Source organism: Egretta garzetta, unplaced genomic scaffold (genome assembly GCF_000687185.1).
Source record: "Egretta garzetta isolate BGI_Z169 unplaced genomic scaffold, ASM68718v1 scaffold463, whole genome shotgun sequence".
Classification (NCBI taxonomy): domain Eukaryota; kingdom Metazoa; phylum Chordata; class Aves; order Pelecaniformes; family Ardeidae; genus Egretta; species Egretta garzetta.
The window spans coordinates 816,682-830,271 of record NW_009259188.1 but is presented as its reverse complement, the minus strand read 5'-3'; the positions used below and the strand labels follow the sequence as shown (position 1 = coordinate 830,271).

The window sequence follows — 13,590 nt, the reverse complement described above, 5'->3', positions numbered from 1 at the left end:
GTCATATAGTTCAAGCCCCCTGCAATGAGCAGGGACATCTTCAACTAGATCAGGTTGCTCAGAGCCCCATCCAGCCTGACCTTGAATGTTTCCAGGGATGGGGCATCCTCTCTGGGCAACCTGTTCCAGTGTTTCACCACACTCATCATAAAAAATTTCTCCTTATATCTCGTCTAAATCTACCCTCTTTTAGTTTAAAACCATAACCCCTTGTCCTGTTGCAACAGGCCCTACTAGAAAGTTTGTCCCTATCATTCTTATAAGCCTCCTTTAGGTACTGAAAGGCCGCAGTCAGGTCTCCCCGCAGCCTTCTCTTCTCCAGGCTGAACGACCCCAACTCTCTCAGCCTGTCTTCATAGGAGAGGTGTTCCATCCCTTGGATCATTTTTGTGGCCCTCCTCTGTGCCTGCTCCAACAGGTCCATGTTTTCCCTGTCCTGAGGATGCCAGAGCTGGATGCAATACTCTAGGTGGGGGTCTCACCAGAGAGGAGTGGAGGGGCAGAATCACCTCCCTTGACCTGCTGGCCACGCTTCTTTTGATGCAGCCCAGGATACAGTTGGCCTTCTGGGCTGAGAGCACACATTGCCAGGTCATGTCCAGAGCAAGTTGGATGTGCCTTGTGTGAAGAGGATTTCAGTCTCCTTTCCCCAGTGTAAATGGCTAGTGGGAGCTAATGACTCATGGGACAGAGAGAGGCAAGCACTGCACACACAGCTCTTGGACTCCTTTGGCTGTGGGTATGGAGCACGCTGAGCCCCGTCCTTGCCTCTCACAAACAGCTGCCAGCTTCTTCATGAAGTGACAGACACGCAGAGATTACTGTGGTCCTTCTGGGCTTATACTGCTTAGACAAATCCCCATTCTTTGGCTTTGCAGACAATAAGCCCTAGCACATTACATGGCGAATGTCTGAACAACCAGAATTCTGTACCTTTCTCTGCTTAGAAGAGATTTACCATGTTCTGTGCTTACAGGCTGTCCTTTCTTTGTTGTATCTATTGAGCCTTAGGTTGCAAACTTTTCAAGGTAAAGGACCTGTTCGTTGTTTGCTAAAATTCACAACTGCATAGACTATCAGCACTGTGTAGTCATATTCCTTCTGGGCTTTATACTTGGAAACATTATTTTGTGTAGAAATTAGTCTAAGATAGCTATTTTGTCTTTACTTCCCCTGTGGACATCTATTCCAGACTTAAGCTGCTTTTTTGAGATTTCAGCCAACTTTTGGATTAAATTCTGAATTTCTGTTTCAGTAGATTTCTAAGTGTACACAGTCCTCCAGTTATACCAGCTTGGATGCTGGGGAATTTTCAAACACTCTCTTCTCTCTTGAAAACATTGCATTGCCTCAGTCTTCACTTCAGAATATTATCTCAAATATTTTTTGATGATTTTGAAATCTTTCAAGAATTTCACTTAAATATTTGACAGACATCTCCTGCTACATTTTATTCCCACAGGATAAAATAATTAATTAAGCCTGAAGACTTAAGGATAGAACAGCAGTAAAATGAAGTGTGAACTACTTGCTTAAGCCTCAGAGCCCCATATGCCTTTCCTAATGAGTCTGTTTGTCCTGAAAAGAGAAAGATGAGTTCTTAAAAAGAACAGCAAAAATACTAGGCCCACAGAGGATGTATGAAGTGTTTTGACAGAGTAACTTGAGTGCAGCACCACATCATTAAACTCAGCAAAATAGTGAAGGAAAGGTTTGCTACACTTCATAGCCTGGAGTGAGGTCACCAACTAAACTGACTTCATGACAACAAAAGATCCTAGACTGATGAGAAAGTGTCCTCTGATAAAGGTCAGCATTCCTCTGCTTAAACGGGTCTTTCAGGCTTGTGGAGGAGGAAATGTGTTAGCCTGACTTGCTTGGACATATCACACAATAGCATGTGACCGTCAGCACTGTGAAACCTTTTGTGGGTTATAATATGATTAACTGACCATTCAAATTCTAGAAATGTTGCATTTGTAGCAGAAGTCAGCTCCTCAGAGAGGAGGCAGCAGAGTGTGAAACCTGAATTCAAGTGGTTGAAAGAATAATTAAAATTAGAAATAACTTGGAGCTGCTAGCAGTTATATTCAAGGTCTGCAATATAGCAATAATATCTGTATTTATGTAGATGTGTGTGCCTGCACGTGTGTGTAATGACAATGACATAGTTTCCAAACAGAAAGAGAAAGACAGTTGCCAAAAATCTTCACCAGCTATTACAATTTTCCAGAGTGAACTGTTTTAAAATATTCTCTAAGGGCTTCTGGTCATAAATATTTCTGAAGAGTATGCACTCAACTCATGCCAATCAATACCATAAAGCAACACTGCAGCTAAGCTAGCAAAGTAGAGAACTCCTACTTATTGACTAAGCCCTGACAATTCTTGTATCTAAGGCTCCAGTTCTGGCAGCTTATATGGTAATAGTATTCCTAGTTTCAGAAGGTGTGCATCCTAATGTTATATTTTGATATAGAAGATTAAATATTCTCTAGCATATTTGCCTATCGAGGAAACGCTTTTACCTTGGGGAAAAAAACATCCTCCTATGAATTTCCTTTAACTTTACAGGAGACTGCCATTCTCAGAACACGGATCTCTCTCGGACATTTCAAAAGACTACACACAGGACCTACTTTCTTCTCAAGGGACCTAAGAGACTGTGTTTTGACTTTTAAGTCAGCCCTAGTATACGGATGTGGACTTCAGTTAGAATGAGCAATGCAAAGAACTTGCTTGGACTTGGCGTCTCCTTGTATTTTTGGGGACTGATGGACCTTACTACAACTGTCCTGTCAGGAAGTGCCAGGCCCCTCACTGAAGGGCAAGAAGACAACATGTCAGACAAGCTGCATCAGCGCATGAAGCGGAGCTGGGTGTGGAACCAGTTCTTCGTTCTGGAGGAGTACACAGGAACTGACCCTCTCTACGTTGGGAAGGTAAGACCCACACCAAGAGGGTATCTGGCAGAGTGTATACATCTGTATATCTGTGGATTGTGGTGAAACATGCAAAGTTTCTTTCTTTCTGGTAGTGAATTTATCCACATTAATTTCATTTCTGCTCCCAAGAACTTTTGACCAGTGTCACTTTTGTTTGGGAAGAATTTCTGTTTCAAGGGGCTGTCACTGTATTTGCCTATTTCAAAGAGATCTGCTGTACCAATCGTCATCTGTAATTGAGGTAGTGTTAGAAAATCTGCAGTGATCTTTCCAGGGACTCTACAATGTCAAGGCAGAGCAAGGTTATATTGACATATGAGGATTAGGAAAGAAAGGAAGAGTTTGTGATCATGCTTCTGTCTGTGATCAAGTCAGCTGGAAGCTGAAATTTACAATCAAATTAAATAGCCAGTTTCTCTTGAAAACTGACATTTCAATTTTTGTTTTCTGCAAATCTCTAGGGTCAGAGTATCTTCCTGCTTACCACAGCTTGACCGCAGGTTAATTCTGTGGACTACAGAGAGGTTGCTCCAGATCTAGAAGGGTAGAGGGGCAGCTCATTAAATCCAACCTATTTTTGGATCCCAATACCCCAGGAACCTACACATGAATACGGATAAGTGTAAAATGGATCCCTAAGTTCACCCCATCTACTTGGTAGTATTTTGCATTTACTTTTCTGTAGCTTCTTGAGGAACAAGCTGATGGAAATCAGACCAGGGATGTCTGCCATCACAATCTGCCTTACTATAACCACACTCCTTTTCCTGTTTTCTGGCTGTTTTTAAAGACTCTGAATTGTTGAAAGCATTGACCCCGTTATTCAAATGGTTATGGTCTGCACCAAGTTTGCTTCTAGTCTACACCAAGGTGACACATGTGGAAAAAGTGGAGAAGGGAAGAGTTAGTGTGCTTAAGCATTTGAACAATACTATTAAGATTTTACATGCCTAGAATATCAGATACCTCTATGATGAGTGCAGACTACATATAGGTAGATATGAATAATTAAGAACTAGGAAAGGATGTCAGAAAACAATTCCTTCAGATTTCATTACTTATTTTTACATGATCAAGGCTCCTTCTTTCCTTCCAAGCTATCCAACTGCAGAAAGAAAAAAAAAAAAAGAATCACGTATCTAGAGGCCCATTTCTGACTTGTATTTATCATTCTAGAACCCCATAGAGCTAAACTGTGCCTTCAGTCACACCAGTATAAATCAAAATTAATCCACAGGCTTCAAAAGGCCTCCTCCTGATTTATTCCTGTGTGACTGACAGCAAGATGTGCTCTCCTTCCTCCCACAGCAATGGCATTACTAGTGATTGCAGCCAAATGAGACCTCATTAGTCTTCATTCATCCCTGTACCTAGCTTTTCAGCTCTTGATATCTCTATTGATTAAAGAAATTAATATTTGGTTTTGTGCAATTCCCAGCTTTGGAACAGGGGCCAGACATATTATTTCACATACTCGGTTGCGTCTGAAGCTACTGCAGACTTGCTTTGTGAGCTGAATTTCAGCTAAAACGAGTACTGGAAGAAACCGACTCATCTTTGTTTTAGACTTGATTGTATCCTTAGGAGCACAGAAATTTGGCACGGTCAGCAGTGCTCTTGAGCTTGCTGCCGCTCAGCTCCGCTGAACGGGGGAAAGCAGAGGCGACTCTTCATGGTCTATGTCCACCACACGCAGACCCAAGCTGCCGTGGATAAGCTCTGCCCAGGGCCGCCTATGCCACGGCTGCATTAGCACAGGGCTGCACAAGGGCTAATTAGCTCCCACGGTTATCAGGGCCAATTAGCCCCACGCACTGCTGAGCTGACATGGCTGGATCGCTCTGAAGGCCTCCTAGGTCTGCACTGGTCCGTGGAGACTAGACACCAGGGAACTCTGCTGCCGAAATGGGCCTCTGGGGGTCAAGCATTTCATCTTCTCCCGTCCCTGAACTGGGTGCCGAGCAGCCAGCCAAGCAGTGGGATGAATGCAGTGGGGGCTGCCATGAGGGAAAGGCTCCCCCTCGCCTCCTACAGCCAAAGGCACAGGCTCTCAGAAGAAGCTGCAGCCCACCACAACTCGTCGCCCTGCCTGCATTTGTGCTGCCTGTGTCTTAGGTATCCTTAGGAAAAGGCTCAGCAGACTGTGGGCTGAATTAATTGTTCTGGCAGGCCAGAAATTTTTCAGCCCGAGGCACCCCAGGCTGACTCAGAAATAGCTCTGGAAGGGCTTGTGCAGAGCGGGGCGGAGGTGCAGGGCTCACAGCCGGCTGCTGGCGCTAGCACCAGCCCTCCAAACAGCCCTGGGTCCCGCGCCTGGCCCGGCAGAGCTTCTTCTAACTGATACCACCCACAACTCCCCAAAACTAGCCAGGCCTCGCTTTTATCCATCTGCGCTCTCCAAGCCTGCAGCAGGAGGAGAAAGAGTGCACAGCATAGATCCAGCTGTGTTTACTTTATACTCTAAAGGCTTCCCATAAGATAAGGGCTTTTCTGATGCTCTTATACAGCTGTTTCTGGCTATCTATGTATGACTGGGGCAACACAAAAAACACCTTGACTTGAACCATGGGTCTATGCTTGCCTAATATGATTTTCAAGGCTGCTATGAAAAATGTACTTTACTACATAACTGTAAGGCAAGGGGCAAAGTATCTTCTGGACAGAGAAATGAAAATAATCTTCCTCAGGTAAAGTCAGTACAATTTTTGCTTTTCTCCAGTGCTCATGATTCTAATCTAAAGTATTTTAGCTTCAGAGGGTTCCTGGTCCTGTCACAGGTAAATGCGAGGCCTCAGCTTTCCTGGAGGTAGCCATGATTGGATAATAGGATTGGATAATAGGATGAACTAGGGAAACCAAAGCCCCCGCATTTGCTGGCGCAGGTATTTTCCACATTCATCCAGCAGCCTAAACTGCATCAGTAATTGAACTGGGGACAGACTTCACCGCTTTGCTGTGTCAGAGACTCCCTACCCCTGTTTTGAAGGAGAGAGGCATTTGAACCACAGCAGCTGAATGAGTGAATAAAATGCATCCTTTCTACAGACTATCATTGCAGATCAACCAAACTCACTCACGCATCCTCACAAAAATCCCCTGCAGGTGCTGCCTCCCTGGAGGTAGAGAAAGGAGAGCACGTCAAGGATGGAGTCACAGCACGGTTAGCAGAGCTGTGCAAGTCCTTCCCTGAGATGCCCCTCTCTTCCACGTGCTTTTTGCCAGAAATGCGCCGTTCAGATGCAGATATAGCCTCCTTAATCTTTTGTACTATCCTCGTCGAAAGAAGCAACCCAGGTTGACACAGTTAACAATTTGGCGGGAGTTATCGGCTTCATTCCTCCCATAGCCCATTCTTTAATAGGGAGGAGAAAGTAGAAATGAATTCTTCCTACTTCTGTGTCAGCCACATGGCAGCACAGTTTATTGCACCACCCGTAAAACAGAGCCAATGGCAATCTGGATCACCTTCCCAACACAGTGGTTTCTACACACACCCCAAACTGCAGCATCCCGATAGTGGGTTTGCCATTGCAATGGTGTGAGCTTCAGTCCCTTCAGACACCAAATTCTTTCAGATTTATTGCAGTCTGAAAGTATTAAGTCTTTTTTATGCTTTTTTTTTTTCAGAAAAAGCAGGTTATATGAGAAGTGGCAAAAGTGCTGCTAGCATTTCTTGCTGCCTAGCCTTGGTTGAGAACCAATGCATTTAACAAATTGCAGACAGAGATCCTCTTGTACTCCCAAATTCTTATTAGTGTGCCATGTTCATTCCTTCTTTGCTCCCTACACAACTGCATTCATTCCAAATAGGGCTTCAGACAGAAGGTGTAATTTAACCCATGAGTCTCATTCAGTATCTTCTTCTAAGTATTTTGAACTTTCCAGAACACCTTCTGCTATTCTAAAAGATGCTTTCTTCTTTCCTTTTTTCTTTTTTCTTCTTTTTCTCCCGACCATCCCCCCGCCTCAAAACTTTACAAAACCCTCTCCTTTTCCTTTTGCTTTTCTTTTTTATTTTCATTTTTCTTTTTTCTTTTTCCTTTTCTTTTTCATGTTCAATTTCCTTTGCCTTTTTCTTTTTTATTTTTTCCTTTGCCTTTTCTATGACTTTGAATTTGACTTTGACTTCTTTCTTTTTCTTTCCTTTTTCCTATTTAATGAGGACTTGTTGATGTTCCAAAACACATTTTCTTCCATCAGGCCCAGCTCTAATTCCCCAAACAGGTCTAACATCTGTATCTGTCTCAGCAGCTGCATTCCCTCATTGACGCACTGATGCACTAAAACAAATGCCCAAGATGTAGCTTAGTGGTTCCGAACCAATTTGAAAAGCTATAATAGTGTCCTCCTTCTGGAAGCATCCTGTTTACTAGCTCCTACAGTGATAATCTCTGAGTTATGGGTGTTTAGGGTAAATAATGACAACCACTGTCTTTTTTTAAATTAATCACAAGATGGTGTTTCCTGAAGATATGCCAGTTTGCAGTCCCGGCGCCTGCATGTGAATTAATACATGTGGCAGTCATCTAAATTTAACCGTTAGCCACTGCCAAATTTTTCTGGGCTTGTTCTTCCTCCATTTAGCTGATACATCACCTGAGAGCTGCCAGCATTCCTCTGATGGACTGGTGTCTCTCAGATGCCGTAGCCACCGTTGCACCTGGAGCTGTTGCAGCCACTTTGCAGCCCCCCTGCGGCAGAGGGATACCTGCCATTAACACTCATTGTCCCGGCAGCCATTAAGAGTCAACAGGCCGCCTATGTACAGACCTGTCTGCAGGGCGGGATGTGCCATGGAAAACCGTATAGATCCCACCTCAGCTGAAATCAGCCTTACCCTAAAATCAGGAGTAGGCCCCAGTTTTGTGTAGGTCGTGTGCTGCACTCTGAGAGGCTAGTAAGGAAAACAGCCTCCAGAGAACGAGTGTCCTCCAGCCAGACCCTTCGCTGGCGGAAATGGTCTTTCAGCTCCCAAGTCAATGGGACCACGTGCCCTAGAACAGCTGAAGAGCTGGTCCACTGGCATTAGAAATGTTTAGGTCAGGTAAGTCAATTTGTCCATATCCCTGTAAAACTTTTTCCTATGTGATAAGTTATTGTACAGTTTTCAGTGTGTTTTTAAATAGGTCAGAGATGAGATTTCTTCCTTTCTTTCTTGGAAGAATAGCTTGTAAACAAATGAATCAGGTTTGACTTCTGCTTTTCCACACAAATTATCCATTTCTATTTGGATTCTTTCTTCAGATCCTATAGATCCTACCAATCCTGTGTTCAGCTATTCAGTCTACTATTCCTAGATTTTTCTCTCCAGTCCAAATATTTACTTATGTTTGGCCCCATCCTCCACAATTATTCCCACATGTCCTTTGAGCTCACCACAGCGTTAAACACACCTTTAATTCTGACCATATTTCTTGAGATAATTAGCTCATACTTGCATTTTAAAATGTGCTTAGCTGAATCCAGCCCTCTTTGACCACTTTTTTTTATTATTATTAATCTATTCTTTATTCATCTCTCAACACAATAATCACACTGGAGAGCGGTATTCACACCTGAGCCATTCTTGAAAATCCCATTTTGATTATTGTGCTCAGGTCTATTGCCTTCCTGTCATTTGGGACTGAACCAATATCATCTCTGGGCATTGGTCTGTATGCTCTATTCCTCAAAAGCATGGAAGTATGAGCATACTGTTAAGCATCTTCATAGTGTGAGTGAAATTAATTGATTTGTTTGTCTTTTGATAGTCATTCCAGTATTTCATGGGAACCAGGTGTTTAACAGAATGGTAGTCCCCTGGATGATTTTTCTCTGTTTTAGATGATAATTAGCACTGCATTTACTTTTCTTCTGTTCTGTTGCATTCACAGCTATCTGTGGCTGCTCAGAACTAATTAGCAGTCATGCAATAAATCCGTTCGCTAATTCCCTAGAAAATCTGGGATGCCTCTCATCTCTATAGCCTGCCATGGACATAATCAAGTGTTCCTCGCTGCTTACCTTACCTACTGTTCAACAATAATTCTTTCCTGAAGATGTAAGGATCCAGCCTAATTTTTATTGCTCAAATTTTCATGGAAAAAAAATGTAAAGGATTTCTGAATCATGACAGTTACTGAGCAGCTCCCCGTCCTGCTTTCCCCTTGATCCCAAACAGATTTGCCGTACCTGCCCCAATGTTATGCTACCCTTGGAATATCTGACTTCTCTTAAACCACGTGAGCAAGCACAGTCTGCAGCTTTGCTGACCTCACCTTATGCCAAGCCTGGCAGCGAGTCCTTCTCAATGGCCATTGCAACCAGGCAAAAGATAGTTTTGTGTTGAGTGGGATTTCAAAAAGGTACAGACCCTGTTCCTGCTTGGGTGTCTCTGCCTTTTCTTCTGGCACAGCTGTGGGCACAGAAATGGGAAGACAGGAGAGGGTTTTTAATTGCAACTCCGTGATACAGACTTTACTGAGTATTCCCCTCTTCCAGCAAGACAAGTTCATTAAAACCAGCTTGTGAGTCCCAACAGTGAGACCAAGATGCTCAGGATGCTAATGTGCTTAGTGTTTCTCAGCAGCTCGAGGTCTAATTGAATCCTCTTCCTTTCTGCAGCTCCACTCTGACATGGACAGGGGCGATGGTTCCATCAAATACATCCTCTCGGGAGAGGGAGCTGGCATTGTGTTTACAATTGATGATACCACAGGGGACATTCATGCCATCCAGCGGCTGGACAGGGAAGAGAGGTCGCAGTACACCTTGAGGGCGCAAGCACTGGACAGGCGAACAGGCCGACCGATGGAACCGGAGTCGGAATTCATCATCAAAATCCAAGACATCAATGACAATGAACCCAAGTTCCTGGATGGACCTTATGTAGCCTCTGTCCCAGAAATGTCACCTGTGGGTAAGGCATATTTTGTGGAGTCTCTTCTCCCTCTCAGCAAGTTGGGGATGGTCAATAACATAAATTCCCTGACTCCTTGGACTCAGCTTTTGCCTCTTGCGCAGGAGCTGCAGGGCAGGAGAGCTTCCCCCGGGGTGCCTGACTGCCGCAGAAGGGGGATAGCAGGCTTTACACCACCGTCAGCTGGGCCCTCTGAAAGAAAACATGCCAAGGGAAGCAGGGAAGCTGAAAAAAGGCGTAATTTGAACGTGGTATCCTCAGACAGCTCGCAGTAACATAGTGCCCCTTCTCCCCTGCCATCAGATGGTAGCGACAGTGATGACTATTAGAGATCCGTTACCATCCAGAAAATAATACAAATTTTAGGACCCCGTTCTAGTTCGCACTGAGAGCTAAAATACTGCCCAGGAGCCCTTGAAATCAGGGAGACGTGACAACAGTTACTAGCAGCTTGGCTCCTTCTAATCTGTGTAAGCCTGCACTAAACAGAGTTCAGTGGATCCCAAAGTTCTGGTACCATTTTCTCTCCTCTTTGAGAGAGTGGGATCATGTCAAAGGTAGTCTTGTTATTGCAATGCAGTCAGAAGACAAACCACAGCCTTCCCACTTACACGAGTCAGGAGAAACCGTTTCCATGTAACAAATCCAATAGTCACACAAAACACTGTTTTTCTGGCCTTTTTTTTTTTCTTTTGGAGATTCTCATTGTTTTTTGGCTCTGTGACGTCATTACAGAGCTAATAACATATAAATCACACATCCTGAAGTTACAGATATGCTTCAGCTTCTCATTCTTCAATATTATGTTGACATAAAGCTAGAGACAAGCCTCAAATACAAGAACTCCATCCAGAAATAATGTTTCTTAATGGTAATGGCTCACTTGAACTCAGATTTATTTTCCAGTGCGTATCTAGTAACACTGGATTTGTTTCTAACACAAAACATTATGTAGAAGGCTAGATACATTCATAAAGACATTGTCTGACATTTTAAGGAGTCAAAACTCACATACATTCAAACAGTTATGCCTTGTTCTTGATAAATTACATGACCTGCAAGCCATTCTTAGCTTCAGAGGAAGCAGACCTTGAAAACCAATTGAAGAAAAGAAATATATATGCGTCTGTGTGGGTTCCGAAAGGCACTTCAGCAGGGCATAATCTCTAGGCCATGCAATGTAAACTGCATTCCCACAGAGAGATTATCTCAGAGATACATCCCTTCACGCTCACTCTGGGTGTACAGTCTCCATCCCTTAGTCAACATACAGCATCCATGGGCCCACTGCAGCAGTTCGTGATTTATGTCAGCATAGCTATGGATCTTAATTGAGCTGCCTTTAAATAACATTTATAGTCAAGAAAAGGGGAAAAGAAGCAAGCAGTATGTAACTACCAGCTCTCTGCAAACCACAACGAAGTACTGTTAGATCAGCAATTCTGTGACTGTGGTCCATAGAGTGCTTGCTCTTTTATATCTCCTTACAGACGCGTGATGAATTTATGCCTATTAATTCCTTCAGCGCTAATGAGATACAAGTATGAGCAATAAGTACAAGCAATATGAGCATCAAAAGAAGAAGTTCAGGGCAGTAAAGCTCTTGTTAGACATTTCAATTTATTTTGAACTGTGTACTTTTCATGCCAGCTCTTTATCCCACAAGGTCTTACCTGATGGGTTTTTTTGTCAGGCACCTCTGTTATCCAGGTGACGGCGACAGATGCTGATGACCCAACCTATGGGAACAGCGCAAGAGTAGTGTACAGTATTCTCCAAGGACAACCATATTTCTCTGTGGACTCTCGGACAGGTATGTTATTTCATCAGGGAACAAGGCAGTGTGAAAAGCAAAAGAAAAAGGTTCAAGCAGAAAGAAGAGGCAGTGCATGCTGTGGTCAGAGGAATGTATTTCTATGGCTTGGAGCCAAGATAGCCCAGCACTGCGTGAGGGTTAAAGCAAGGCTGTGGTAATGAGCTCCAGAAGAAGGACATGCTTTCTGCAGTGATGTATTCATCTGAATGACCATACCCTGCAGCTCGGGAGCTGGGTGGGTTTGGTGCAGTAAATATTCTTGTTGGCTTCCATCACTGCAAGAGTGTCTTCAGCAGATGTAGTTAGTAACAAGGCTTGGTGGAAAAAAGCAAGCACTGGAAAGTGCAGGCTAAAGGATACAGTTATCTGGAGTAGTTTTACCTAAGGGTGTTCTTGTTAATAACCTGAAATTTATCTATAGGACACTCTCTCTGTTTTGCTTGCTTTCTCTCTCTCTTTTTCTGTGTATACCCGAGGTTTATATCCAAAAGAGGAATCTGACAGGTTTTGACAGTTTCTAAAGGGCATCGGTAGTGCTAAGGTCAGAAACTCATGAGATGATAGTCACTGAGGAGCCCCAGGGGACAAAATAGAAAAAAAACACTGCATAATCCACTTCTGAAAGTTAGCAGTTTGTGGAGTCGGTGCTGTAGCCAAAGACAAACTTGTGTGTGGCATGTTATTTCCTCAACTCTTTACAAGATAAATGAAACAGTAATGTTAATTTTGTAATCAAGTTATCAACCACAGGCAAATAAGGGTGTAATCATAGATTTGCTGACTAGTGAATGTTTTCTAAGAAAGCAAAGCAGCAATATTCAGGGTCAGACCCAGTACAGATTTAACCGTTAGACTCAGACAGAATGTAGGCCCTTAAGTCCAAAATCATGTACTTGATTGGTATTTAACCCAGGCAAGGTCTTTTTCTCCACTTCTTAATTTCCCCGTCACTTAGTTGCATCCAGAGCTGCCTCAGCCTTTCCAAGTGGGCAACAGGGCACCCATTTAGGCTAAGAGCAGTTGTGAGCCAGAAACCATTTCCCCATCGCAGGCTCAGGACTTTAACCAGCTTCCCCAGTGCAAACCTACCTGCAGGGTTTGGTAACCCACAAAATGGGATTGCAGCTCCCACGTTCCTCTACAACAGAGCTGGAGCATAAACGATCACCAGCTCCTTTATACCGACGGGTAGTGATTAAAGCACCCAATAGCGGGCAACCTGTTTCAATACACCCCTCCGCTAGAAGTATTTGGGGTCCTTACCCTTTCACCTTCTGACACAACCTCTTGGTTCCAGAAGCGTGCGCCTGTTCCTGTTCTGTCACTGGCCTCACAGGCATTGAACGAATGTATATGTGAAGGCACAACTTCAAAGGGAAGCTGAGAGCCTCCTCCTCCCCTTTTCCAGACCACTTTTACAGCCTGTCCATGGACATATTCCCCTAGAAGGTAAAAAAAAATAATAATGTGGATTTAAATCCCCTCAGACAGAGTAGGCAAAGGCCCCTGGGCCTCCCACTTCCCAAGAAACTATCTGGCTGTTACAGAGAAGAAAGGACATCACCTCTGCCGTACTGGGACCAGTACTGTTTAACGTTTTCATCAATGACTTAGACAGTGAGATCGAGTGCACCCTCAGCAAGTTTGTGGATGACACCAAACTGAGTGGTGCGGTTGACGCATCAGAAGGGCAGGATGTCATCCAGAGAGACCTGGACAGGCTGGAGAGGTGGGCCTGTGTGAACCTCATGAGGTTCAACCAGGCCAAGTGCAAGGTCCTGCACCTGGGTTGGGGTAACCCCCAGTATCAATACAGGCTGGGGGAAGAAAGGATCGAGAGCAGCCCTGCCAAGAGGGACTTGGGGGTGCTGGTGGATGAAAAGCTGGACATGAGCCAGCAATGTGCGCTGGCAGCCCAGAAGGCCAACCGT

The 13,590-nt window shown here is 44.0% G+C and overlaps 1 protein-coding gene across 1 annotated transcript in view; it reads left to right on the top strand.

The window, feature by feature from the left end:
• Nucleotides 1–2,699: 2,699 nt before the first annotated feature.
• CDH20 (cadherin 20) overlaps nt 2,700–13,590 on the top strand; it is a 39,301-nt gene continuing 28,410 nt past the window's right edge. The window contains exons 1-3 of the mRNA XM_035891316.1: nt 2,700–2,942; nt 9,549–9,843; nt 11,537–11,656. Coding sequence (XP_035747209.1) covers nt 2,700–2,942; nt 9,549–9,843; nt 11,537–11,656 — 658 coding nt within the window. The remainder of the gene's footprint in view (nt 2,943–9,548; nt 9,844–11,536; nt 11,657–13,590) is intronic.